At 49.9% G+C, this 26,972-nt stretch overlaps 13 protein-coding genes across 13 annotated transcripts; 4 read left to right on the top strand and 9 right to left on the bottom strand.

Moving 5' to 3' along the window:
• Window positions 1-355: 355 nt before the first annotated feature.
• Window positions 356-1,899, bottom strand: N7515_005011 (putative ethanolamine kinase; the record flags this gene model as incomplete). Its single annotated transcript, XM_056665755.1, has 6 exons — window positions 356-530; window positions 592-932; window positions 1,001-1,082; window positions 1,120-1,426; window positions 1,521-1,632; window positions 1,720-1,899. 6 exons carry the CDS (start codon window positions 1,897-1,899, stop codon window positions 356-358), a joined length of 1,197 nt encoding a protein of 398 aa, XP_056522705.1.
• Window positions 1,900-3,479: 1,580 nt separating this feature from the next.
• On the bottom strand, window positions 3,480-4,635 carry N7515_005010 (cysteine and histidine-rich domain-containing protein; the record flags this gene model as incomplete). Its single annotated transcript, XM_056665754.1, has 3 exons — window positions 3,480-3,792; window positions 3,876-4,380; window positions 4,530-4,635. The coding sequence occupies 3 exons, from the start codon at window positions 4,633-4,635 to the stop codon at window positions 3,480-3,482; spliced, it is 924 nt and encodes a 307-aa protein (XP_056522704.1).
• A 244-nt stretch (window positions 4,636-4,879) lies between these two features.
• Window positions 4,880-5,206, top strand: N7515_005009 (uncharacterized protein; the record flags this gene model as incomplete). The annotated part of the gene is made up of 1 exon (XM_056665753.1): window positions 4,880-5,206. One exon carries the CDS (start codon window positions 4,880-4,882, stop codon window positions 5,204-5,206), a length of 327 nt encoding a protein of 108 aa, XP_056522703.1.
• A 502-nt stretch (window positions 5,207-5,708) lies between these two features.
• On the bottom strand, window positions 5,709-8,871 carry N7515_005008 (transcription factor domain-containing protein; the record flags this gene model as incomplete). Its single annotated transcript, XM_056665752.1, has 4 exons — window positions 5,709-8,150; window positions 8,180-8,543; window positions 8,621-8,687; window positions 8,760-8,871. 4 exons carry the CDS (start codon window positions 8,869-8,871, stop codon window positions 5,709-5,711), a joined length of 2,985 nt encoding a protein of 994 aa, XP_056522702.1.
• A 2,440-nt stretch (window positions 8,872-11,311) lies between these two features.
• Window positions 11,312-12,400, top strand: N7515_005007 (Arsenite methyltransferase; the record flags this gene model as incomplete). Its single annotated transcript, XM_056665751.1, has 5 exons — window positions 11,312-11,515; window positions 11,576-11,680; window positions 11,737-12,079; window positions 12,142-12,318; window positions 12,369-12,400. 5 exons carry the CDS (start codon window positions 11,312-11,314, stop codon window positions 12,398-12,400), a joined length of 861 nt encoding a protein of 286 aa, XP_056522701.1.
• Window positions 12,401-12,558: 158 nt separating this feature from the next.
• On the bottom strand, window positions 12,559-13,875 carry N7515_005006 (arsenic resistance protein; the record flags this gene model as incomplete). The annotated part of the gene is made up of 4 exons (XM_056665750.1): window positions 12,559-13,206; window positions 13,263-13,349; window positions 13,443-13,549; window positions 13,605-13,875. 4 exons carry the CDS (start codon window positions 13,873-13,875, stop codon window positions 12,559-12,561), a joined length of 1,113 nt encoding a protein of 370 aa, XP_056522700.1.
• Window positions 13,876-14,219: 344 nt separating this feature from the next.
• N7515_005005 (putative arsenate reductase (Arc2)) lies at window positions 14,220-14,781 on the top strand (the record flags this gene model as incomplete). The annotated part of the gene is made up of 3 exons (XM_056665749.1): window positions 14,220-14,372; window positions 14,426-14,540; window positions 14,603-14,781. 3 exons carry the CDS (start codon window positions 14,220-14,222, stop codon window positions 14,779-14,781), a joined length of 447 nt encoding a protein of 148 aa, XP_056522699.1.
• A 1,037-nt stretch (window positions 14,782-15,818) lies between these two features.
• Window positions 15,819-16,671, top strand: N7515_005004 (bZIP transcription factor; the record flags this gene model as incomplete). The annotated part of the gene is made up of 2 exons (XM_056665748.1): window positions 15,819-15,882; window positions 15,950-16,671. The coding sequence occupies 2 exons, from the start codon at window positions 15,819-15,821 to the stop codon at window positions 16,669-16,671; spliced, it is 786 nt and encodes a 261-aa protein (XP_056522698.1).
• Window positions 16,672-17,490: 819 nt separating this feature from the next.
• N7515_005003 (uncharacterized protein) lies at window positions 17,491-19,707 on the bottom strand (the record flags this gene model as incomplete). Its single annotated transcript, XM_056665747.1, has 5 exons — window positions 17,491-18,011; window positions 18,241-19,032; window positions 19,090-19,353; window positions 19,410-19,523; window positions 19,608-19,707. The coding sequence occupies 5 exons, from the start codon at window positions 19,705-19,707 to the stop codon at window positions 17,491-17,493; spliced, it is 1,791 nt and encodes a 596-aa protein (XP_056522697.1).
• A 775-nt stretch (window positions 19,708-20,482) lies between these two features.
• On the bottom strand, window positions 20,483-21,765 carry N7515_005002 (uncharacterized protein; the record flags this gene model as incomplete). Its single annotated transcript, XM_056665746.1, has 6 exons — window positions 20,483-20,616; window positions 20,683-20,787; window positions 20,844-20,918; window positions 20,972-21,098; window positions 21,170-21,624; window positions 21,690-21,765. The coding sequence occupies 6 exons, from the start codon at window positions 21,763-21,765 to the stop codon at window positions 20,483-20,485; spliced, it is 972 nt and encodes a 323-aa protein (XP_056522696.1).
• Window positions 21,766-22,336: 571 nt separating this feature from the next.
• Window positions 22,337-22,628, bottom strand: N7515_005001 (uncharacterized protein; the record flags this gene model as incomplete). Its single annotated transcript, XM_056665745.1, has 2 exons — window positions 22,337-22,482; window positions 22,532-22,628. 2 exons carry the CDS (start codon window positions 22,626-22,628, stop codon window positions 22,337-22,339), a joined length of 243 nt encoding a protein of 80 aa, XP_056522695.1.
• Window positions 22,629-22,914: 286 nt separating this feature from the next.
• On the bottom strand, window positions 22,915-23,893 carry N7515_005000 (uncharacterized protein; the record flags this gene model as incomplete). The annotated part of the gene is made up of 2 exons (XM_056665744.1): window positions 22,915-23,675; window positions 23,752-23,893. 2 exons carry the CDS (start codon window positions 23,891-23,893, stop codon window positions 22,915-22,917), a joined length of 903 nt encoding a protein of 300 aa, XP_056522694.1.
• A 1,052-nt stretch (window positions 23,894-24,945) lies between these two features.
• erg27 lies at window positions 24,946-25,911 on the bottom strand (the record flags this gene model as incomplete). Its single annotated transcript, XM_056665743.1, has 1 exon — window positions 24,946-25,911. The coding sequence occupies one exon, from the start codon at window positions 25,909-25,911 to the stop codon at window positions 24,946-24,948; it is 966 nt and encodes a 321-aa protein (XP_056522693.1).
• Window positions 25,912-26,972: the final 1,061 nt, after the last annotated feature.

Raw genomic sequence — 26,972 nt, 5'->3', positions numbered from 1 at the left:
ATTCCTGACAAGACTTTTGCTCCGACTTGGATGCTGCAATCGGAGTCGAGATCCCCTCTTTTATCTTTCTTTTTCTCTTTGATTGAACCTTTCGGTTCAACCTCATCTGTGGTGTGGTCGTCCAAGACCACAACTCTTCGGCATTGGCTGACTCGGAGAATATTGTTGAATTTCTGGAGTGCCAGGATGAACATTTGTTGCAATGGGAAGGAGCAGGTGAGGGAGGCGGGGCTCCGGTCAGGCTAATGCGAAATGATACTTCCTGACAGTAGTTTCGAGAAGAGGATGATGGGTATCGTTTCCATAAGTTAAAAGACGCGAAACACGCAACATAAAGTGAAACAGGACAAGGGCTCTAAGCCTCTGACGCCCAGCGGGCCTCGCGCAATGGCATCTCTTCGCCGGCTTGCTTGCGGCTGCCATCTACCTCGCGCTTCCAGGCGTAGTATTCGCCGAGACGGGTCTCAGCGTAGCTGGCGTAGTCGAAGTCGATCTGGGAGATCTGTGCTTGGATGAGTGCCCACACACCCCTGGAAGCAATTGTCAGTATGAGCCCACCACGCGGTCTCTGATTGCATTCGCTAGACTTACCAGTAAAGACCGGGAATACCACGGAAGCGGTCAACGTCCTCATACAATCGGTCGACGATCTCCGCCTGGGAGGAAGCGTCGAGACCGCGGTGTTGGCAGTAGCTCTTCGTGTACTCAGTGAGGAATTGACGGCGCACAGACTTTGTCGGCATCATGGTGTAGTCGCAATCGTAACCACCCCACTCGGCAAGGTGGTTGGAGATATCAAAGGCGGCTGGGGCGGGGACAGCATATTCGTAATCGATGAAGTTCACAGGCGCAACGCCATCTTCAACGGTCGGAGCATCGTTTGGCAGGACAATGACGTTTGCGCAAAGAAGATCGCAGTGAGAGAATACCAACTATAAACTCAGCAATTAGCCACCGATTCATCCATCGTATCCTTGTATCTAGACACAGAGCCACATACCCCATCTTCGCCAAGGCCCTTGCCATCATCCAACATATCCACAACCCACTGCAGCTCGGACTGCAGGCTTAAACGGCGCGCGCTGCTCGGGCGTGGCAACGGGCAAGGCTAGCACCCACCTCTGCAGCACAGCCCACATAGACGAGCCCCCGCGCCGGGGCTTGATTACGGTGATCTCACTGTCTTGCGGTTCTGCAACCTCACCGAGATATTCATCCTTGGCAGGCGCAGCCCCGCTACTCGGCAGAACGGCGTGCCACTGCGCGAGTCGGCGGGCGACACCGCGCCAGATGGGCGGGGAGACTAGATCCTGGTGACCGCAAGGCCGACCACGGATGAAGCGGTAGAGCAGACCATTTTTGAATCGGGCGAGGAGGGGCGGGGCGAGGCCGCGGCTGGCCAGAAGTGCGTGGGACCGTGTTTCTCCTAATGATTGAACTACTTCAGCAAATGTCGCAATGGGCAAAGAGGGCGCAAAAGGGCTGTTTCCTGGGTTGAGAGTTTGGGGGTTTGCTCGTACTTTCGCGGTCTATGAGGATTTCTGTGCCATTTCCGTACGCGCGCATCAGTACTGCCTCATTGTCTATTTGTTCCTCCGTCAGGCCGGGCTTCGTGTTGATGATTTTCAAGAGCTAGGGAGCTGTTAGTCTTTCTGTGATTCTTGCGACCTTATCGCTGGTCTCAATTGTATGATGCGACGCGGGGCAAGAGGGACACACGGTATTGGTGATCCCATCAGTGAAGCGCACGAACTTGATGTCGTTGCCAGGACCCTCCCAGTCGGGATTGAGGGTCAGGATCAGCCTCAGGGCGGAGGCCTGCGAGTCTGCGTGGCTGTATGATAGGGGGATATATCGGAAGTCCGGCGTCATGGCCGTTGGAGTCTCTGTTGAACCCATTTTGGAATGAAGGGGAGGCGGAAAGGAGGTAGGAGATGGATAGGAGGTGAATCGTGTGTCGATGTGGATTTGGGCTATTAAGTAGTCCAAGTTTGCTTGAGAGGCTACACCTCCAGGTCGGTCAACAGGGTCCTTGAATCCAGAGATCCAAGCGATTGAATGTGGCCAGAATGCTTGCGCAATGTGCAAATGGGGATATATGTTATGCGGAAGTGAAGCAGAATAGAAGAAGGCAGGCTATGGATTATGGCGAAGATTGTAGGACAATAAAAATTCAGGGGGGAACCAAGAGAAGACACTATCGATGGCGGGGTGAGGTCACTGAGACCGAAGGGAGGTCTCGTGCTCCCGACCCATGATTGGAAGAATTTGCTAGGGCCAGAATTCTTAAACCGGCACATTCTAGGGAAAAAAGTACATTATTCCCACCGCTACTATTAGGTTTAGTGCTTGTGTGAGACAAAGAGCAGCCATTGGTCATAGCCATTCTTAGGTGTTCCAGTCTCGTATTTCTTTGTCTCAAGGCAATTTGGTGGCGAAGCGCCCCGACTCCATACAAACCAAATTTGACTGCTTGTTTGTTTCCAGGCACAAACTCATGGGCGGGGCGATCACATGCAACCGCCGCCAAAGGGGCGTTAATGTCACATGCTGTCGTCAAGCCCTGCGCCCAGCCCTAACTTCCCAATTGGACCATAAAATTAGTCATAAATTAAAATTTTTGTCAAGGAATGGAAGAACAATTTCCCGAATCCACCGAAGCCCAATCAGCTCTAGCGTAGAATGGGTTTTCAAACACATAAATAGAGCCGCTGTGCCCGCGTCTTTACTCTTTTTTCTTTTCTCTCCATCATCAGTAGAGGTTTACATAACTTAATGTAAATTTCAACGGGGCTCCACAATGTGGCTTGCTGAGGGTTATCCGATGGCTTCGGCCTACATGGGTTTTCTTCCGTTCCCGGCCCTGGAGAGTGAAGGCGTCTCTCTTTTTCCCAATCACTTTATGGCTATGCTAGGGTATCCTTCGGGAAGCCCCATGGGTGCTAGCTGTGGAGAGGGCGTCATATTCCTTTTTTTCAGTCACTTTTATGTGATATGAGTCGGTTCTGTTTTGTTTGGTCTTTTTTGCATTTGACCAGATAATTCCATCAACACGTAGCATTGGATATCATAAGATCCCCAATCGGTAATTGGTGCGCCGCGCGTATCTAGACATAAGGATTTCACGTTTCACTTCGTGCATATTCATAAGTCTACAAGAAGAGGCCGAAACCTTGCTAGGTTTATGAGCTCTTGGTCTTGCCGTGTGTGTCTTGCTCAAGTTGCTGAGCTGCTATGGTGCGGTCAAGTCCCGAGGTCGAAATCATAATGTTCGGGTTTCTTGCCAAGATATGCCCAAGCCCTGTTGTTATCGGCATGCCGAGATACCCTGGTTTACTGCGTACACAGTATGCATACATAGCCAGCTACCGACTGCATCTACTCCCGTGCGCACTTCATGTCTCTCAAGGAATCCAATTGTCATCACCATCGTCAACGTTGTGAATTTCTATCATTTATATTCCAAGATGTATGCCCAATCATGCACGTCCAGCATTGCCAATCTGGATGCGCTCTCCAGTCCACTTGTCATCACTCCGCAACACAGGCCAGCTAGTTCCATCCGCCTTGGCTAGGTTCAACTCCAGCTTGGTGCCTAGCACGCGGAAAGTCGACTGCTCTGGGTCAATCGACGCAAACAGATTATATGTATCCTGGAAGCGCTTGTTGTCTGTGGTAGGAAGATCGACGACAACCGAGTTGGAAGTAAAGTCGACCTTGGCGCGCTCCTTGTCGATCTTTTTAAGGTATAGAGAAGCGTTGACGGAGGTAGGAGTCTGGTAGAAGTCGTTTCTATAGATACCAATGCACATTAGTTGGCTGTATTCGGAAGACCAAGCTTGTAGAACTGGTGGGCTTGTCCTGTATACACGTACCTGACTGAATCCACCTTCTCTTCTCCGGGGGCCTTGGCCTTGCCCACAAACAGGTGCTTCGTCTTCTCCGTGCAACCGGGAATCTTCAGGAACTCGTCGAATTCAAGCACTCGGCGCTTGCAGCAGGACCACCCCTTGCTGCCCTCGTGGAACACCGGCTGGCCGGGGTGATGGACGCACTTTTCCTCGTCGCGAGACCCGGTGTAGGTCTTGCCACAGCTCTTCCGACGGCATGTCGCATTAGCTGGGATCTCCGCATCAGGGTCGTCCGACTCGGGCTCCTCGGCAACAGGCTTTGCAGGTGGTGCGGCAGTCGCGATGGCGGGGGAGGCGGAGATAGGTTGTCGCTCAGACTTCTTTTCTTCGGCTGGGGCAGGTGGTGCCTCAGCTTTGGAGGGTTCGGGCGCAGGTGTATCATCGACGGTGGAATGTTTGCCGGTTGTGCATGGCGGGATCGAAAGGAATTCCTCGAAAGTCAGGACGCGGGGTTTGCAGCATTTCCAGCCTGAAAAGTCAGCGGCGTCGCAGGCAAGAAATGTAGCATGGACCAAATAAAGGGACAAGTGTAACGATGCGCTAGCACAATGATCCGCCGTGGATCGCTGGTAAACGCATGGGACACAGATCTGGTAGCTGAAACATCAAGGTACTCACCTTTCTGCCCCTCGTGGAACACTGGAGGACCCGGATGGTACACGCAATCCTCTTCTGGGTTGTCGAAGGTCTTCCCACACCCTTTGTGAACGCATTTGCCTGCCATGGTGTAACAGTGATGGAAAGTATAGAAGAATTGAGGCAAATGAGTCAAGAGCGAAGATAATGATCGTGTACTGGGCAGAATGGCGCGGGTTTCCTAATATGGTTTAGTGGGGAAGCTGGAATCTTCCATCGCTATCGCTATCGCGTGGGAACCTCCTTGACCGCATTCGCGTTCCCCAACTACCTTCCAATCCTCGGTCTAAATTCCAGTCCTTGGATATTTGCCATTACACAGTACATCCTCCATGTTCCCAACCCGCGCCCTCTTCGGCGCAGCCCGCTTGACGATGTTTACACGCGCGGGCTGTGGCCTGTGTGATACCGCCAAAAACACCGTGCTTCAGCTCCAGAAACGGCGGTCCTTTGAGTACGTCGAGGCGGATATCATGGAACCTCGAAACAAACCTTGGAAAGACGTTTACGAGTTTGATGTTCCTGTTCTCCACGTTCAGTCGGTTCACAATGGGTTGCCCAAGGAGGCAGAGCTTTCTGACGCCCGCAAATTGTTTCATCGATGGACGGAGCAAGAAGTTGAGCGGGCGGTAGATGAAGCCGAGAATACACAATCCTGATTGTATCGGGCCCACAGCTATACAAAAACGCTCATCTTTCAGAGGTCGCTAGCGGGAATAGGTCTCGCAGAAAGGGCCCTCCTCCGTGGAAGCGTTGACCTCGTGCTGCTGACCAGTACTACATAGCGCTCATCGCAGATCTCTGCATAGAGACATTGAGACTCCTGCAATCCTGCCGGTAGCATGTAGCGATCTCTGCACCATTCTCAATTCGGTACGCAAAGCTTGCATGTATCTGGATCCTGTCCGATCGCTAGCTAGATGATGGCAGTGGGTTTCTTAGACACCCAACTATTGTACAATAATGCTTTCATCCCATTGTCTCGGGCAGTGCTTCCATGAATGAACTATCCTCACTTAATCTTCAGGTTCGAACCAGTTGCCTACCGAAGTTGGTGGCAGCCGATCGTGTCGCTAACCAGGTATGGAAGGTGAATGGAGGATCATACATATATGTCATTAATCGGTGCTAGTTACATGGAGGTAGCAAGGTGGCTTTTAATTATGAGGACAAAAGGGTCTGAGTCGGTTTGAGGTCTATATCGACTGGCAGACTCTCCAACCAGCCGAAAGTCAACCGACGACCTACGACAGTTGAGCCAGAAGGAAGGGGAGGGTCAGGGAATCTCCAGAAGGGGGTTTCCAAGCCAAGTCGATCGTAAATTCTGCGCCAAACTAAGGGGTCGAATCGGAGTGAGTCGTCCATGATTATGCGGGCCTGTCTGGAGCTGCCTGGATTCGACTGGGATTCCAGCACGCCCAAAAAGTCGCGACAGCGTCTGATGCGCTGTTTCAGCTTGGGCGCCATCACACAGCACTCTTCGTAATTTCTCATAAGCTTCTCTGCTTGACGGAACTGCTCCACCAAAGTCGTGGCCGATCTACTGGTGTTCCCATGCTGTGTCAATCGTTGCCACATGCCCAAAGCGGCAACCAGCACGAGGGCGGCGGCATGTAGGTACCCCAAATTTTCACACTTTGCGTCGTCATCATGCTCTTTGACGAATGAACCTGCGAGAGCTTTCACAATCATCTGAGCTGCTGTGATGCATTTGATGGCATTAGAGTGTAATAGGGCAAGGATAGGCTCCGCATTCACCGCGTGTAAATGTACGCCTGGCACATGAGGTGCCAACTCACAATTGCACTCAATAGAAAGTCGCAGGTTCAAGATGAAGAATGGTCTGTACTCGCGCAGTAGGAAGTAGAGGTGGCGCAGGTGAATAATGAGACGCATGCGGCGAATCTGAGGGTTCTTCTCCATGCCTAATTCGATTTCGGACTCTTTCCATTCAAAACAAGCCGGTAGACCTCTTTCCCAGCTAGACAGCTTTCTTTGCAGATCTTGGAAGTCACTCAGGTCCACAATTGAAAGCCATTTCATGGGGCATTCATTCCGTGTGACACGAAGATCATGCTCAACAGTAATGAGATCATCAGAGAACGTGTAAAGCGAGGTACAAGCAAGGAAGAATGCAGAGCTTGCGTGGACTTGGGAATGGCTAGATATGCTATGAGTTTCAAACTTTCCCTCGATGTGCGAGCGCTTCGGCAATGGTGTTTCCAGAATCAAAGTCCCGGCACCGGATTGCTGGTAGATACCAAGCTGGAAGGCAAGAGACGCTCTTTTGGTCGAAAGGAGGTGCCATATCAACCTAACCTGCTCCAAAGACTGCTGGTCTACAGCGAGGTCTCCGCCGTCCACGCCTTGCATCAAACGAGACTGCGCCTTGACAATAGCTATGCACACAATCTCCCAGGCCGTTCCTAGGTCCCCGACAAGATGGAGATACTCGGCTCGGAGGATTTCGCGATGGAAGAATTCTAGTGAGGAATTGGAATCCTGGGCCGCATTGATTTTGGATATAGCGGGGTCGTACCAATCGCGGGGTCTCCAAAGCTCCTTATCGCGAGTTAGATGGCATGCGATTGCCAGACAAAGTCCGACGGTCGGATCGATGACTTGCGGTCCGAACTGTCCTTGATCCATAGCCAGGTCGAAAGCTACTTGGAGTTCCTTGAGGTCAAGAACGGGCAGCATGGGCGCCTGCTTCGTGCGAAAGATTTTGAAAAGCCTCTTGGTAAACTCGGAGGAGAATTGATTGCTGCTGGAGGAAGCAGATACCAAAGCTGTCGCATTTATTGAGTCAGACGCAGATGACTTGGGGGCTGGAGCAGCAGGCATCGAACCCATGGCGACTGAAGTGCCGGGGTTGGCAGACCGACTGGCAGACTCATGTGTTTTGGTCTCACGCTGTATGGTAGGCGTTGACTTCAGGAAATGTGACGCCATGTTTTCGCCACGTGGATTGTTCAAGTCAAGACTAGGTCGAGATGGTCTAGCAGGGGTAGTGTGAGATGAAGAGGATGGGCTGATGGCTGTGGATGGCACCTTCCTCTTTGAATTTGAGGTCGTCACTTTGCGAACTTCACCGTGTGTACTCGTATTGGTAATAACCCCCGTTGGGTCTAGGAACTCCAAGAGCTTTGTATATAACGGACGGGGCAGCGCCACGTTGACTGTTATCGCTGCAATAAGCCCCTCGCGCAACGATTCCAAGTGTGGGCATTTCTCGTCTAAGCCGTATGCTGCAGGGTCCAGAATGACAGTTTTTAAGCGATGAAGTTGGGTTCTGATGTGGCTTTCTGTCGTCGGCGGTGAGGACGCGGCGCTTGTGAAGCACTCCTCGGCACATATGACACGTTCTTGAGTTCTCCTCTCCTCAGTGCTCATCAATGGGCCATATAAGAAGTTTTCAAACCGACTAAGAATCGCAGAAGAGCACCGGCCTTTCGCTCTGAGCTTGGATGCTGTTTGCTCGATGAGATCGTCTACTTCAAGCTCAGCCCATTGGTCATGCGCTTGAAGACAGGCAGCATCATTGCCCGAACGTTCTGCCTTGCTTTTTGAGAGAGTAACATCATGATTTTGCGCAGAGTTGTCCTATTTAGATACCGTTTCGATCTCTGGACGTTAATTTCGGTGGTCAAGTTGCACCGGAGCTCAATTTCGTCTTCTGGTGAATCGGGAGATACGCTCTTCTGATCTCGTGCCAGCGCAGTGGCATTCTCCGAATCATTTTCAGACATCTTCTGTCGTTTTGCAAGAGGCTGCTGGGGTAGGCGCAGCTCTTGCACTTGGGAAACGCTGGAATCATCGTTTATACATGATCCAACGACACCATCAGTGAATTCACTTTGCTCCACAGAGCTGTCCGTCACTCTCTTCCTCTTGTCCCCCGTTGCCGGCGCAACCAAGCCATCGTTGAACATTGGCCCTGAAAACGGGGCGCCAGATTTCGGTGTGAGCCTGTTCGGGGTATCATCTCTCTCGCCACTGAATTGACATGGGATTAGTTTTCTTCACCGAGTCAATTTTCTTCACCGAGTCAATTGCACAATCAACCCACATACCCTGGGGACTCCGCAGCAGGATAGTAACATGAGTCACCCATGCCAACCTCCACACATCGCCCACAGACTATGTGCGTCTTCAGTCAGTTATCAATATACTTTCAGTCCTGGGCGCTGTAACATGATGCAGGGTGCTCACCTGGTCTAGCGCGATCACAGCGTGTGTGCCTCCGTCGGCATATCTTACAGGGCGGTGACATCAACCAGCGTGGGAGTTGAACGCCAATTGCTGTTGGAGATTGATCGGCCATCATCAAAATGATATTCTTGAACACTTAATATGAGTGGCAGATCTACAAGTGCAATAGCGTTAGTCTGCGTTACGTAGGCCTGCATTTAGTCGATTGCCAAACTCCTGAGTATAGCCTTCCCGGATTTCTGAGCTGTTCAAGTTCAAGCAAGAACTGGTAGGTAGAGTCCCGGCCGGCAGGACGCGTGGCCAGTGAGAACCAAGAGGCGCGCGGTATGAGATCTCAACTACACCACAAATTGGGTTTACAGAAAGACTTACCGCAGACTTTGGAGGAATTTTTATCTTAAAACCATCCAGAGGAGCCAGAACTGACGAAACCGCGAGGGAGCGCGCGTCCCCGAGGGCCAGAGTGGCAGAAGTCGTGGGTTCAACGCTTATGCTCCGATGAGAATCACAGCATTGGTCGATCCTCGGCCGTTCAAATCATACACCGGATAACATACAAAGAAGATAGATGTATGCATTTTTTTGATGGCGACCGTTATTCAGGGAAATGATTAACCTGGTACGGGTTAGGGGTGATAGAGGCTGAGCATATCATCACGTGCACGTAACCCCTGGTCACCTGACCGCGTTTGACACCACGTCTTCTTCTATTTTGCCCGTTCATCCCCATGTTATGGTGTATCAGAAAATAAAAAGAGGAATCGTACAGATCCTCACCCCAATTTCTACTTTCTAGAGACCTCAGGCCCTCAGAAGCTGATGGGTAACTTAGAGAGGTCGATGGGTGTCTAGGTATATGTTAATGTCTATACCTAGATCCGGCAAAATGTCCGCAGGCAGTCATCTACTTACTGTATCTACATACTAGTACCTACAGAATACCTAGGACTTGCATTCTCAGTTAACTACCATGTTTTATCATGAAAAATTTACGCTGGTTCCCTTTCGGAACCGCGAATCCATCAGAGCAGAGAGTTGAAATATCCGACTGACCCTCACTAGGTTAGTCCGGGCGAGCCTTCCATCTGATACCAATACATGCATCCGATGATGCCCGTTGTGCTGTAGCACCTTCGGCACCAGCAAGTTAGATACCAAACCACCTAGGTAGTTCGGGCGAGCCTTCCATCTGACACGAATTCCTGCATCCAGGGCAGCCTGTCGTGCTGTCACACCTTCGCATGATTGAATATCAGGATTCGCACCAGCTCAGGCAAGCAACTTTACGGCTTCCCTATTGCCAATATGCAATATGAATTGCCTTCAACAAGGCGTTCTCCCCTTCGGTATTTTGCTTGTTCAGATCCAGTTGCTTGGAGTCCAGCAATAATTCAAGGCGGCAGATGAATTCCCTCTGATTCTCGCTGTTGATTTTGATAAGCTGCCGAGTCTTGAATTATTGCTGGACTCCAAGCAACTGGATCTGAACAAGCAAAATATCGAAGGGAGAACGCCTTGTTGAAGGCAATTCCAGATGAATTCCCTCTGATTCTCGCTGTTGACACATAAACAACAGGACTGTGGAGCTAGTAGGGCTGATGGTTTCCAAAGGGGGCCTGATCAAAGACCTACTTGATCAATTGATCGAGTGACGAAACGGTTGTTAGGTGCGTGGTGTTAAGAAAAGATAAAGTGCGTGTTGTTAAGAAGAGAGATGGAAGACAAGAAGCACGTGTACGGTGTCCTTTATTTATCTTTGTGAGAGTTGAACAAAGTGAACAAACATCGACACTGCCCGAATAGGAAGGGACTCTTCGCGCAGCTTCCTCGGAGGTTCTACTAATTGTTTGTCATGTATGCAGCAAGAGCCAACCTCGCAGTTTCCCCAAATTGGCAAATTGCCTTTTCTTGCTCTTCCTCCCTGCTTCTCAATTCAGTCCTCTGAGTTTCCCACTCGAGACTTCCGTACTCGTCTTGCCCCCCTGGAGACGCCCGGCGGAAACAAATTGCTGCTGAACGCCGACCAGTACCCGTCAGAGAGATATCGCATGGCGTATGTCTCTACCCGCTGCGCTGGCAAGGCTCAGACGCAGCTGCAACCGCGTCTCGACCCCACTATGAGAAATAGATATCGAACCGCGGTGGAAATGCTTGACCACCTCCAGATCATCTTTTGAGACCCTCTGAAACGACGCATTGCTCAGGCCCTGAGGGGAATATGTCGGGTTTGTTGGCGACAGCCAATGATGAGCCTATCCACGACCTCTGACATGCTGGAAACGACGAGAGCCGAATTGTCCCAATCAGCCAATACAAAGGCTTCACTCAGGCCTGCAATCCTGATCTGAGTCTCGCTCATGTTCAGGTTCTCACTGGTAGAGTGACAGAAACCCTGAAAGAGGCGGTGACATGCTGTATCTACGAGCGGGGTAGCCTTACTGTGGATTGACGCGAGGGCAGGGAGTTAAACTTTGAAGGTCTAACTCCACCATCTCCTTGACCATTTTGTTTTCTCTACGTCTAGCTTCATAGCCCAAACGGTAAACCACAATATGGATTCAAACCCAATCTATAATCATGTCCAGGGCCGGTATGGTGGGCTAGCTGATCGCTCCGCTGCCTGCGAGCAGAGGAAGACCGAGCAAGCTATTGCTCAATCATTCGGCTACGATGCTGGAGAATTGAGCTCAATCCCCGCAGCTGCAAACCTTGGGGTCAGCTGTGGCAACCCCCTGGTTCTTGCAAACTTACGCGAGGTGAGCTGTCACACGAACTACCATATCTGTGTGATACAAATGACTGATAGATGGCTTTAGGGGGAGTCAGTGATTGATCTAGGCAGTGGAGGGGGCATCGATGTTCTTCTGGCTGCGAAGAAGGTCGGTCCTAACGGGAAGGTAATCGGTGTGGACATGACGAAGGTGAGATCTCACTACAGTCGACAAGTCGAGATATCCGAACTGAAACAAAGATACAGAGCATGCTTGAGCTCGCTTGGAAAAATTCCGCGGAAGCGGGCGCTACCAATGTATCCTTTATTGAAGCCTCCATCACGTCCATTCCTCTGCCAGACGCTTCAGCCAACTGCATTATCAGCAACTGTGTGGTCAATCTTGTACCAACAGCAGACAAGAATGTTGTGTTCCATGAGATGTTCCGCTTATTGAAACCTGGAGGTCGCGTTGCGATCAGTGATATACTAACTCGCAAGAAACTTCCCGAAGAAGTTGTTACCAATCTGTCTTTCTATGTCGGGTGCATCGCAGGGGCTAGCCAGGTTCACGAGTATGAAGAGTATCTTCGGAGTGCTGGATTCAAAGGTACTGTATACTACAAGTATGACTGCAGCCTGTGCTGTTAATTGACCATTTGTCCGTTTCAGATATCCTGATTGTCGACACCCACAGTGATATCAATGTGTACAAAGATCTGGTGCAAGGGCAAATGAACACCGGAGAAACGAGCTGTGAGTCTGGGGCTCCCTCTTGCTGTGGAGGAAGCCAAAGGCAGCCTCCGCCCGAAGCAGACCTGCTGGGTCATGATTTCAATGAGTGGGCTGGTGAGTTCCAAAGATTTTGTACGTGAAGAATCAATCTGACTTTCGTTTAGGTTCGTTTAAGATTTACGCAGTGAAGCGCTAGGATAATCTCCCTTCATGGGATAGTAGGTCATCGTCTTCCCCCTTCTAGGACACAACACAATCCAACGAAATAGCCCCAACGGCAACCGCAACTTAACAATTAACCCCGGACTTCCTCATTACTTTATCTATTCTATCCCAGATCTGCAATCATCAAATTCAATCCTTCCAGCCAAGCCGTCTAGCTACCAATTTGACCGCATAAACCAAACCCAACAGTACAGGGACCTCTATAAGCGGCCCTACCGTCGCAGCAAGGGCCTGGTTACTATCTGCGCCAAACATCGCGACCGCAACAGCAATTGCCAACTCAAAGTTATTGCTCGCAGCCGTCAAGCTCTGTACAGCGGAAATCTTATAACCAAAGCCCATTTTGTAGGCGACAAGAAGCGTTGCAAAGAAAATGACAAGGAAGTAAACGATGAGTGGTGCAGCGACCCGGACCACCGAGACAATTTGGTGGACGACTTGACGGCCTTGCGAGGCAAATAAAATGAGGATCGTAAACAGCAGACCGATGAGAGACCACGGGCTGAGCCATTTCAGGAAGGTCTGGTCGTACCATGTCGCAGAGATCCGTCGAATAACGAAGCGCGTGACGATTGCAGCTCCCAGTGGTATTCCGAGGAAGACCGCGACACTTTTGGCGGCTGTTGCGTATTCAAATGTCACTGGGTCGCCGCTAATTACGCTGATGAAGAAGACTCCCATTGGAGCGAAGAGAACCATCTGTAGGACGGAGTTGAGGGCGACGAGGATGGCGCAGTATTCATTATCACCTCCGGCCAGCCCTGTCCAGACCAGAACCTAGGACAGATTGGTTAGCACGGCTGTGTTCGCCACATGGATGGTTCAAGACTTACCATAGCAATGCACCGGGCCAAACCGACAACGATCAATCCCTGTCGCAATTCAGGCTCATCGGGCAAAAATGCCCAAGCTAGGGCAAGCTATAGAGTGAAATGTCAGTGTCAGGGACTGTATTTCGCGACACTTGAACAACCAACCATCAAAAAAGGCGCTATTAACCAGTTCAAAATTACGCTGAACGCCATCTGAATCCAAATATCTTTGGACCGGAAGACATGGTGCAGGGATTCGAAGCGGATCTTGCACAGGATGGGGTACATCATCACCAGGAGACCGATCGCTACAGTCGAATGGTCAGAAAGCAGGGCAGAATTCGAGGATCTGAATGCACGTACCGATGGGCACAGAGACTCCCACGAAGGTCCCCTTTTGCAGGGCAGGACCTGTACTCGGAACAAAGTTGCCCAGAATGATCCCAATTGCCATGGCGAGAAAGATCCATACAGCCAAAAACCGGTCGAGAAGACCTAGGCTGGCAAACATTGACTCTTTTTTTCCTGGCTCCTCAGATGTCGTTTCATTTTGCTTTTCAATGTCGCAAATTTTGGTTTCGCTATTGGGAGGACCAGAACCATCCAAACATGGCTGTGCTCGTGTGCATGCCATGATGAATAAGGAGTTTATAGCTGCTGGCGGTATTGAGACGACGGTAGCAGCTTCAATAAATCATACAAAGTATGGACCGCGCTCAAGCTAAACAACTAAATAAATACTCAATCCTGAGCCTGAAGACCTACATGGCGATGATATGTCACTCCTCGATGCTGATTGGCTGAAAGAATTAAACTTGGAATCGATCTCCACAAAAGGTTTAACCAATCAAAGTGCGGGAGTGACATTCCTCATAGGCGGGGCCGCGGGGAGCATTCGGGGTATCTCAGCAGAGTCGAACAAGTTCGAAGGATGCCAAACATCCGCAGTACTTGATTTCAGAGTCAGTCAATGCAATAATGTCAGCCAACGCTCCATGGCATGCCGCATTTCCCGCCCCCAAGAGCGTGGCGCCTTCTATATCGCGGGAGGAGCTATTGCAATGGATTCGGGACGGTAAACAAGCCGGCAAAGACTACGTTCTTGTCGATTTGCGCCGCACTGATTATGAGGTATGAATAGTGGATGGTTATGATGGTTTCACAGGAATCTGATGTAGACACAGGGAGGGACAATCCGGGGATCATTGAATTTGCCAGCTCAGAGTCTATATCCCACCATCCCGACATTATATTCTCTTGTATCGAACAGCAGCGCGAAGTATGTGATTTGGTACTGTGGTGAGTTTTGCTTCGGATCCTTCCTAGAAATGACTTGAGCATCGGTACTAACTGGCATACAGGGTCATCTGCTGGTCGAGGTACTCGTGCAGGAGGCTGGTTTGCAGATTATCTAGAGGAGAAACAGGATACAGAAGTTAAGAGCTTGGTTCTTACGGGAGGCATCAAGGGTTGGGTTGCTGCTGGTTCGGAGTATACTTCTTTGATGGATGGGTACGATGCATCTGTCTGGACGAAGTAGAAGTGGTTTATTAGAGAACTGCATTCTTGGATATACAAGCGGCGGTCTAGCCGATGCAACTATGGCCCAGTACCTAGTCACATCATCAGACCCTAGGTATAACCGCGCAACTGGCACAGATAGCGCAAGAACGCATTCTATGTAAAAGCTTGTAGACCAGAGCAGTACCATTGTATTGGTATAGGTATCTCAACGGTTACAGCGGCGCATTTCCGGGGTGTTCGCTAATCATTCCTAGAGCATTAACAAGATCACCCAGTAAAAAGAAACTCGGATGATGTACTCACCATGTCCTCGTATTGTCCATTCAATTATTGCCCAGATGGGGTACTTCCTGCCTTGGAGAGATATTGCTAGTACCCGATACGCCCTGACTCCCTACAGGACTCGGAGCAGGGGATGGCACAGCAATCTCGCTCAGATTTCCAAAAGACTCATCATCACCATTATCGTCAGCTTTCCACGCGCTTTTCTGTTGCTTGCTGTCTGGTCCGGCGCTCGGTTCTCTCCAACGTCCGCAGGTGAATATTTGACGGAGTTTGGCAAGCATCACGTTCTATCGAGCGATGTAGGTATATAAGGGAAAGTAAGTCTAAGAATGAGTGTAGTATGACTGCCAATAGTACTTGAAAATATGTACAAACTGCATTAGAAGAACATTTCAGGCCGTTCAGAGAAGTATTTGGCCACTCTTCGACGTCATGAATATTTAAGGAAAGGCGAATCGGACTCGGGTCCGGGTTTGGTTTGCATGAGTGAGAGACCGTAGTGGAATTTATCCAGAATACGAGAAACTGAGGATAAGATTCATCTGAAGAATGTCGAAGTAGGTATGTCGTTACTCATTACCATAATGGTGTTTTGGCTTACCACGGAGCTAAGAAGCCGGACTTTACGCCTAACTCCGGGCTCTGCATTAACCCTCCAAAGTTCAAACTTACTTTGAACGTCTCGCCATTTCAATTTCCCCTCCAGAGATATTTTTCACAGTCTTTAGTAAAGTCATGGCATCAGAGAATACATGCACAGAAACCACAATGGACACGTTGGATCCCCAAGCCAGAAGGCGACTCCAAAATCGCCTCAATCAACGCGCTAGCAGTAAGTGGCCACCAGTCGCCACACCTTGCCTCCAACATCTACACTCCAATATTAACGTCGCATACAGGAAAGAGAAAAGCTCTAGAGGCTAAGAAGCAAAAATGGATAGTCTACACCGAAGAATCCAACAGTCCGGATAATGCCCTTATCCGAACAAAAGCAACGCACCAAGTCACCCAATTACCACCACCACCACCACCAGGCATAACTATTCATTGTCTCAACCATCTCACTCCCACCCAGCGCCGTCAATACATAGCCTACCTCCAAGCACTAGCTGCGCACATGCTTGAAACCCCTGTCATCTCACCCACTCTCACATTCTGCCTCACACAATACAATAGCCTCCGCGCTATGGGTCTCAACGCCAGCCTCATGGGCCTGACACTAGAGATTCTAGATGAAGACCTGGCATCTCAATTCAATATCGACGGTTTTATAATGACTCACCTCCCGGCAAGCTTGTTACCATCCCCGAAACAAAGGAAAATATTACACCATCCGTGGGTCGATTTGCTTCCCATGGTATCTCTCCGAGAGGCACTTCTTGATCGGGAGGGCATCCTTGATGAGGATCAGGTGTGCGAGGATCTATATGGGACTTGTCTTTCTTCTGAAGTCGGGCTTCGTGTTTGGGGAGAGTCGTGGGATCCGTTTGCTTATGAGGTTTCGGAAATTTTGGCTAGGAAATGGACCTGGTTGGCTACGGAGTGTCCGGATATTATCAAGTCTACTAATTACTGGAGGAAGCAGCGGGGGGAGAAAGCCATTGTTGTTGAGATTAGCTGAACGATCTTCGAATCTGTATTTGTTTAGAAGCTCTAGCTATCGCTGAGTTCGAGGTCGATGGGTTTAAGCAGGTCGTGAACCAATCTTGAAGAATTGATACCTTTCCAATTGCCATAGTATTAAACATCAGATCAGACGCGGCACGTCTCGCTGTGGGGTTACTGGGGTAATCCGTAGGAATAGCCTTGCCAGTTGGCGGAAGACTGGCCAGTTGGCAGCACGGATACTGACAACTGGACAGAAAATTTTTGATGTTTCAACTAGAAAGGTATGTTACACCTACCCTGTTCACTTTTGTATATAGTTAAAACGTACAGGTATACGTTTCACGTGTTACTTGGGTGGTTTATCTCTCGCCGGGCCTGCGGCCCGGGTTTGGATCTTGTACATGGTGTATTGTCCATATGAAAGGGAGAGAAGGGTGAGACACCCATGAGTACAGCCATTCCCCGGGTGTTCCTTGGGGGTAAGTAAAAAGTACTGTGCCTAGCAGTTGCTGCCAAAATTATCCAAAGTTGACCATGGCGTTTGAAGTGGAAGAAGAGACGGAGAGTCGAGGAAGTAAGGCGGGGAGAGTGCCAAGACTTGAGTCAAATGGGATTTCGATTTCTCTCCATGAGAAAGCAGAAACAGAAAGCCATAATGCTATTGCAAGACGTGGAACGTGACTGATAGTAACCAACACAAATACACAATTTCGTCAAATCACCCAAGACAATGAACAAACAAGTCACATCAAATCAGTCAAACACCAAGTCAACCCGTCAAAGCTTGTCCCCTTCTCTAGGCTCCATCACACCATACTGTAATCACCAAACTTCACACCTTCTCTTTCAACTCAACGTGAAACAAGTACCGTTGACGAATCTGTGCTGGGTTGTGCACGACAAACTCACTGTGGTAAAGACCGTAAAGTGACGAAGCCGCTGATACTTTTGTGTTGAAATCCGGCACCCGGGTACCCTTAAGATTCGGGTGAATATCACCAGCGTCCCGCCAAGTCGTATAATAGCTGCTGCCCCTGTACTCAGTACTCAAGGAACTTGACTTGCCCAGCTCAACCTCGCACAGCAACAGTAGAGCTTCTCCTGATTTCTTATCTATTTTCCGACAATAAATCGCCGATTTGGTAGACATCTCAGCGAAGTAAATTCCCCTCGTGACGGGGATGTTCGGGTGTAGACCGCGTAGACCTACTGTCAGAATACTGCTAAAATTATGAGTTGGCGAGCCGTGCCACAGAAGTCGACGGTCCCCAATCTTGGAACTGTGTTCCTTTGCCCACTCGGCAAAGGACTTTGCCTCCCTGGACGTTCGAGGCGGAACACGGCGATGACCCGCTAGTCAAAAGGGAGAGTTAGAATTCACGGTTTGTATTCAAGGGCTTGAATCCAGCTTGCCTGGAACTGATATGGGTGTTCTGTTGAGGAAGACTTCTCGATATACTCACAGAGCTTCGCAAACTCTGTCGATTCTCGATCCACTATCAAGTAGGGTCAGTCTTTTGCTTCGGTACTCTAGGAAGCAGTTTGGAAGATACTGCGACAAGGATACACAGAGCACCCATACCTGGGTCTATTTCTGCCAGACCTATCATTTGAGATATGTGACTCAAAGCCAATGGAGACGATGGGTCGCTTCTCAAGATACGCCCTGCATTGTGCAACTTGCTTAGAAGATCGAGGGACTTGAGCCTGCTCTCGGCTGATTCGATGGTGATCCTATAATATTTCGGCATTGGAATCAGGGTATTGCAGGCCCTTAACAACCGCTCTTTGCACAGGCTGACATTATCGGCCTTGGTGCCACCAGCCAGCGCCGTCAATCTGCCCAAAATCGCAACCCCAATCAGATAAGATTTCCCCTGTACATCAAGCTGAGGTGTGCCAGAACGTTGAAGTGTGCCACATATCTTTCTGATGAGATTATTGTACTGGTTTTCTATGATACTTGAAGTGAGGATGAGGCCTAAAACCCTGTCAACACCAGGTTTCAATGTGGTTACCTGGGTGGTGGGGATCTGATCTCCGTGATGGCGCTGATGAGTCTCCACGAAAATCCATTTATCCTCAAGGGGAAGGGCATGTCGATCCTCCCATGCGAGGCCACTGAATTTCTTGAACATTGTCTCAAACACTTTTTTGGCTGAGTTCAAGCTTCCAGAAGCTCCAATTGACTCATTGGACGATAGAATGTGTCCAACTTTGTATTCGAAGGCCCAGGTATGGAAGCGCTGTGGCTCTTGACACATAAGTAGTTGAATGCACATCACAACCCCATTTCGTCCGTCTTTGTGGTCATTGACCAATGTGGCATCCCATACCACTCCTTCGGCGTCCTGCCAAACGGAAAGTGTATCACCTATCATAGACAAGTTGTAAGTCAAGGTTCTCGAAAGATTACAGCCATATTACTGACTCGGCTCTGGGTATCCCTCATCAACTAAGTAGATCAAATATTGGGATGGGGGATGTTGCTCTTTCTGCTTCTTTGAAGGACCAGAGTCCACGCCCGCAGGCGAGACTTCTCGTGCACGCTTCTTTTCAAGCTTGTCCTCAAGCTTCTTCTTCCGTGATGTAATCGAATACTCCTCCACACTCACTGGTGCATGCTTCTCCTTACTTTGGAGCAGCCAATCGATGCTCACGATTTTGCAATCTTCTTGTTTACCAGCCTCTGTGACTGGAGATCGATTCTCCGGTCAGCTGATTCCTATAGAGAGACTTGGTGCAACTGACTCTTCTTCAACCTTCTCTTGAAATTGTAAGGTGTTGTCACCAGATGAGTACACTGGCCAAGATCTGTTGTGGTGAACTTCGCGCCGCATTCTTCGACTATCTTCTTGATTCGATCTAGAGGAATCAGGAAGTCATCAATCAGGCTCTTGATCCAGCATAATCCTTATTGGCTTTCCTAACGCTCAAGCAGATACATACCATGTCGGTATCCAGGGATCATACCACTAGCACCGATGACTAGTCCCTTCATACTCTCGGTTAGCTTTCCGGTAGGGGCTTCGGTGGTCGTCGACGCCATCTTGTTCTACCACTCAACAAGGGTGGAAGGCTCAACAAAACACGCTTCAAGCAGATGAAGAGATATGGTAGTGAATATAGTTCGAATCAGAAACATCGTTGTGGGGGATGCTGATTGCACTTTATAAACCATTTGTGGATGGCGCTAATGCACCATAGATGGCTTTCTCCGGCAAACTGTTACTGTCAAAAGCAAAAAAGGGAAAAGAAAACAAGAAGGAGATCGATCCGATGCTGTACTGCATACAAAGTAACAAGTCTGGGAGAAAGAAAGAAGAAGAAGATCCTTCCTTTCCTGCTTGCCCACTGGCTCACATGACTTACTTGCTCATCCAGTACTCGATAACCGTCCACCGTCACACAAACATCGACAAATACATTATCAAAATCCCGCTTTCAGGCACCGCAACTTCTTCTTTGACGTGAAACCTGATCGGAGAGCTCCTTAGTAAACACTACCCGGTGATCCTATGAAAATCCCCACCGGAGGATGGCGAGCTGATCGTGATATACCTCACTGGAGACTACAACAGGTTAGAAAGGAGAGGACTGTCATGGATGGAACTTATTAATTAGAGAAGCAAAGCAGGAGCTACTAGGTCATTAGGTCGTTGACCTAACTAACAGCAGCAAGAGACGCCACATCCCCCATATCCGAGTTTTGATCGAGCCGCGAAACAGCGATTTGGGGAAATACCAGAGAAATACCAAGGTTATGATTCGACACCATGTTCCATGAATCCTCCAATCCTGACATCTCGCTATAGCTTCTAAGCTTACAACGAGAACTTCTCCCCGGTTAGGCGCTCGCTCAACTCCCAGAGTCGGGCCCAGTTGTCCTTGTCATTGATGTGAGTGTGCAGCTCGTGGTCTGCAACTGCGTTCTGGTTGAGATAGGAGCCGCAGTATTCTGTATATGAATAGACAAGATCAGCAAAGGCTCGGTGCGCGACTGAGTACCATGATTTTGACTCACCTGCAATAGTTGGATCAACCATGCCAGTGATGACAGTAGCCGCTCCTTCGGAGGTACTCGTCCACGGTGGGAAAGGGTATGGCTTTCCGTCCAAATCACTCATCGCTATAGAATCAATTTAGCAGATGGCCAAAGCATAATCAAAGGGGGAGTGCACATACGTCCAGCCTTTTTCATCTCCTCGACTTGATCAATAAATCCAGGTGGGCAGTGTCGCTGCAGACCAGTTTGAACAGCTACAAATGTCAGCGCGCCAATCCAGAATCAAGGAACCGCGAAATTTACATACCACCAGGATCAATACTGAACACACGAATCCCATCACTCTTCAACTTCTCCCCAAGCCTCTTGACAAACATGACTCGCGCAGCATTCGAACTGCTATACGCAGCCCTCGGATCGTAAGTTTTACCATCCTGTAAGAAAACCAACGTCAGAGCCCGATACTACCACCGGAATAAGCCAACCTAAGAAAAGAGGTACTCACACTGTAATTGTAATCCTCAAATTCCACCTTCCCCAGTCTAACCATAGAGCTAGCCATGACAACAATCGATGCCTCCGGCCCCGCAGCACGAACCTTTGGCAGAAGCAACTTAACAAGCAAGAAGTTCGCCAAATAGTTAATCCCCAACTGACTCTCGAATCCATCCTTAGTCTTGCTGTAAGGTGGGAACATCACACCGGCGATGAAGAGTAGATGGTCAATGTGAGATACATCATCCAGCTCAGCGGCGGCTTTTCGGATGGAGGCAAAGTCGCCCAAGTCCATGTTCAGGAAACGGATTTGCACTTCTGGGGCGGTGGCGTGGATTTTCGCTCTGATTCCTGCAACCTTTGACTCGGATCGGGCACTTAGGATTAAGAGCTTCGGGTTGGCGGCGGAGAGTTGCATGGCGAGTTCGCCTCCGATGGAGTCGTCAGAGACTCCTGTGATCAGGACTATAGGATAATATATGTTAGTCTTAGGATCTGTTGTTCAGCTAGTATGCGGAGGGCTTGCTCACTTGTTTTGCCAGCAACTTTCTTGCCGTACTTCTCCATGATAACCTCGGAGCGGAGGATCTGAGGTGAGTTGGCCATATTGAGAGCGGTTGGATTGAAGAGATAGAGAGAAGAGTAGAGTAGATTGATCTGTTGTATTCAATTGACATCGTACCATCTTCACTTTTATATGTTTATATGTTCATATGTTTACTCATCGCCCGGTGATAACGGAACTAAAACACACTTCGAGAAGACCAATCAACGTCCATGGATATATACGCTAGAGTCTGCGCTTTACCGGATCGGGTTAGCCCGCTGTCATCAACTAGATCTTGATGTGCGCGAGCCTGGATATACGGGCTTTACTTCGTGATGTTACATGTAACAGTGTCAGGTAGAATTAGATGGAAGCAGAATGATGATATGATCGTGATAATCCTGTGCATTCCTCGGATTTAACCTCCATCTGTGCCTATCTGCGTACCCACCCGGGCCACTACCGAGGCTCGAAGGGTGTGGCCGTGTGGGAAGCTCAAAGGCACAGATATTCCTTGGGTTATGGTCACCAGTGAGAAGGAGGAAATGAAATTGTCTTCTGGGAGACTACCGGCTTTACTGGTTATGAGCCCGCTTGTTGGTATTTGCTCAATGTTGACACAATTTTGAACTACACAGACTCCTTGATTGCCTGTGCCCCAATGGTCTTGAGCGTCTCCAGATACGAATAGTACCCATGATCTTCTGGGTGGCTACCGGCTTTACCGGTCAAGAGTTCCCGCGCCATGAAGTATTGGTTCATATCAATGGACCGTTCTTTGTAATTTGCCCGACCAAAGAGGAATGATCTTGACGGTCGACGCACCGCTGTTTTTGAACAGCTTGCCGAGCGATTGATAGTTCCTGATGAACTGTATCGCCAGCTGTTCCTCCTCTGCGGAAGAGACAGGGTAGTCATCCATGGGGCCGGTGAAGGTTGACCCCAACATCCTACCTTTGGATCTGGTGAAGCATACGAAGAACCACAAGATGCAAGCATTAACCTCACAGACATAGTTGTTCAAGGAACGAATGTTTCCAAACGTAAGTGGAAGATGATTATTAGATTCCAATCCGAGGCTAAACCAGAGCCACCGCAAAATGTCTACATGCATCTAATATAATGCGCCAAACCAAAAGAAAAGACAAGAAAAGATCATGACACATATTCAGCGGACAAAGCACGGAATGAGAGAAGAAATCCATGCTTTAAAACCACATAATGCCCGCAACAATACCAATCACGACAGCCATGCTACTCCCATGAAGTTCCTGCGAATGTAGCCCAGCAGCTGCATCCGTAGAATCCTCCGCGCCAACCTTCTGCTGCGACATCCCTTCCTCGGATACCACGAATTGGTCCTGTTTTGACACGATGGATGGACGTATTAATTTTGCGGGAGCATCCAGCGGCTGTTCCGGGAGTAGTAATGATCTGGCGTACTCTGCTCCGCGAAGTCCGACGCGCTTTCCCATGTCTATGGCGACATGGCAGGCCTGCTGGCACATGTCGAGGAGGAAAGCGGAGAACGGCAGCAGCGGGTCTTGGATGCTGTCGGAAAGATGATCGGGTGGGTCGAGGGTCGCGGGGGAGTTGTCGGAGGTTGGTAGGGAGTCGTTGATTGCGATGGTGGAGGAGGGATGTGTTGATTCTGCAGGTAGACTGCGATTGGAGAAGGATGTGAGGAATGGGTAGTCGTCTAGTTGTTGGATGAAGTAGGATCTAAATGCGCGAGCCCGGCGACCGAATAGGAACGATGGTTCGCGGGCAATGGAGGAAAGTCGACTTTTATTCGCGACGGCGATTGTCTCGCTAGCTGGGATCGTGGCGGGACCGAGGCGTGCGGTGAGAGGGGGGTGATTGGATCGCGATCGGGGTGTTGCTGCGCGGATCCATGATTTACGAGGCTCGCTGAGCGCGTGTGCTCTTGGTAGTACTTCGTTCACACTGTCTTGGAGAAGAGGGAGCTCTGCAACATTGTCCCGGTTAGCTAGTCTGACCAACGAAGGTTTCCTATTTTGGGAATTGCAGAAGCTCAAACATACGACGAGCTGCACCAGTGTAGAAGCTAAAGTCCGCAAACTTCGAGTTGTATAGATTTGGCAGCGATGGGACCAAAGTGAGCAGCGAAAACACAACCAGGGCGAGGAGCGGGAGTGCGCCGGGTTTATTTAGACCGGACCGCATTGCCCCTGCTCCCTGAGATTTGTCCGGGAGCTTCCAAGATATTGCTGCTTCAAGCTATGTGGGAGTCGAGGCGGAGCAAAGACAATGTCAAGGCCATGGAGGGGAGAGATGGCCGTTTCTCTTTCAATGCAGCTTTCCGTAGGTGCAGTGGTGCTGCAGAGAAAGACGCGCGGACGTGCAGGGGGCTGGTCCGTGTACAGCAAAATATGAGGTTGAATAGAGCGTAGAACAGCAAGGCGAGAAGAGCAAGGTGAAGGAATCGCAGACGTGGTGGGCGTGGTGGACTCTAGTTTCGAATTAATGACGATAAGAGCCAGGGTCGCAGTGGATGCGGCTTTTTTTTTCTCTTCGCACAGAGCGTATGACGTCGACCACTGTTGACACTTGAGTAGCTTATCTCGACCTTCGAAAATAGTAGAAATAGTAGATTGTTTGTTCTGAAGTACAAATACTTAATACTCCATATAGTATCCAAGAAAAGCTCAAGGAATGTCAACCCACGTTGTTGAAGGGGGTTTGAGTTTTCCCAGTAATGTTGGCCTGAGGCATCAACTCCTATCCTGCCGATCTCCAACGCCAAGAACTTGCAACCTCTTCTCTTCTTCCACCCCAAAACAGGATTTCGCTTAGATATTATTAGTACAGCTTCTGTGACGGTTTTCAGATTACCCCGGGGCATTGTGTAATGTGAGGCAAGTCAATTAATGGCTGCAGGCAGTCAATAGCTAACATTAATGACTGATCGACCAAGTCCCACTGATATTCAGCGCCCTACGAGGTTCCCTACCTCCCAAGGTTAGTACTAGGAATCTGTACTCCGTAGTCCGTACCTAGGTGGGAATAGGTACATATGGGATCAGACAAAACTGTGGCATATCTACATACAACATCACAAGAAATGCATAATGTCTATGTACACAATGCGAAGCAAAACAGAAGCACAAATGCAACGAAGCCACCGACCCACCATACAAGTAGCAGAAACAAAGCCAAACCAATCAAACATAAAACATAAATCGTCAGCTTTTCTTTACATACGTATAGTCATTCCGCTAAATCGGATTCATCATAGAAGCATCAGAAACAGCAGGTCTCGTCGCATGTCCACGCACCCCAGCCACAGGCGTAGACTTCGTAACCGGCACCGGCGAGACCGTAGTGGGCGCACTCGTATCAAAATGACTAGGAGAGCGACTACTGCGACTGTGCGAGCCGCCACCACGGGAGATACTACTCCCCGCGGTACTGGAGCCGGGCTTGCCGCCGCGCTTGACCATCTTGCCCAGCACGCGGACGATTTCCGCTGCGTCTTGGAAGCTCTCGTCATCCATGCCTTCTTGGGCGTTGTAGACGTCTGCGATTGCTTGTTTTGCGAGGCGGCGGCAGGCGATGGGGTCTTGGAGGCAGTCGTATAAATAAGCGGCGTATTCAAGCTTCACGGAGAGGCGGAGAGGGTGGGAACCTGGTAGGAGTTTGTCGGAGAGGGCTGAGGCGTGGTTAAAGCAGGCTGTTGCCGTTGCCGTGTAGTCTAGCGGGGGCAGGAGGAAAGAGGAGACTGGTTGGGGCGGTTGGACTGGTTGGGGCGGTTGGACTGGTTGGATTACTGGTGGAAGGCCTGGGGGCCGGGAGGTCGGTATTGTTGTCGTGTTTTGGTTGGGTTTGTAAAGGTCTGAGACGCCTAGGGCTGTTAAGGAGTCTGCGCCATATATGGAGTCATGTTTGAGGCGTGTTGGGATGTCGTTGTCGTGGTTGAAATGTGGCCGGTTGTGGAAGAGGACGAAAATGTGGTAGAATGAGGCGCGGAGTTTGTAAGCGAGTACCTTTAGCTCGACGAACACGTCGACCATTGGGAGGATGTAGCCCTCCAGTATTAATAGGCCTTCGCGAGAGAGCCATATAATGTGGTGGTACAGCTGAAGGGATCTTGTCTCACGGGTGGTGTCGAGCCGTCGCAGTTTGCGGGCTCGGAGAAGCTTTTTCGATAGCATGACGGAGATGCCGAGGATTTTGTACAGCATGGTCGAGAGCAGGGGGGTTCTCTAGGCCCATGACGGCCGCAAAATTGCCCAGGGCCTTCTGATCCACTTCGGAGGAGGCCATCCATAAAGCCCACGATTCGGAACCTGGGGAATCTGGGCAGATAGTGTCAGCCATATTTGTCATTGGTCCCGATTAATGTAATGAGGTATCAACCAGGCGGGCTGCCGTTTCAAAGAAGAGCAATTGATCAAGAAAAAGCTCAACTGCGAAGCTTGGGCACTATGGGGAAGAAAGCCGATACGCGAAAGGAGCCTGGACTTACTAGGAAAAACGCAAACAAAGCTTCAAACAAAAATCAAACGCAGCTGGATCATGCTCCTTCACACACCGACCAATTGACTAGTACAGTCAAAAGCTTGGCGCATAGGGAGATAGTCCCAGCAACGCGCCAGATCGAGAACGCAAAATACACACAATACCCAATTCGAGGGCAGCAAGCTCGGCGAGCTGCAAGGTTCGGCGGGACGCCAAAGGGGGAGGCGGGCAAATGTTCACAGGCCGAGTGTAATTATCACTTTGCGATTCCGACAATATATCAATCTTCAAGTATAGTAGACACAGCGCGCGACAATGTCTTCCGCTCGATCAATCGAATTCGATATTTCCCAATTGAGTCTAGCGACGGCCGAACCCCGAATGGCGGCCGTTCGGGGGCTGGGAGGCTTCTAACAACGCAAGGAGACGACAGCGAGGGGATGGAGCTCGTGGCTGGATTGCGAGTCGACTTGACGCATCGTGCGGCCGGCAAAAGTAGGGAGTGGGTGGCGGGGGCGAAATGCGACGATTTTCGGTGCCAGCGCACTCAGTGCGGGGAAGAGAATGGGGGGTTGTGCGGGTGCCGGGTGCGGACCGGGGGAGCTCGAGCTTGGGAAGGTCGGGGTTTAGGGGCTAGAGTGTTAGGACCAGCGGAAATCCAGAAGGGATTTAAGAGGTTTAAAGGATTTCTGTCGCATGTAAGGTCATATCCACTGCGCGGAGATTTTCCCCTGACGTGACGAAGATCGGGGGTGGGCTGGGGTTCGTGTATCGTATTAATACT

This window comes from Penicillium bovifimosum (assembly GCF_028826915.1).
Source record: "Penicillium bovifimosum strain IBT 22155 chromosome Unknown utg000004l_segment0_segment0, whole genome shotgun sequence".
In the NCBI taxonomy this organism is placed as follows: domain Eukaryota; kingdom Fungi; phylum Ascomycota; class Eurotiomycetes; order Eurotiales; family Aspergillaceae; genus Penicillium; species Penicillium bovifimosum.
Note: the sequence above shows the minus strand (reverse complement) of the source record. Positions and strands in the feature narration are given on the sequence as shown.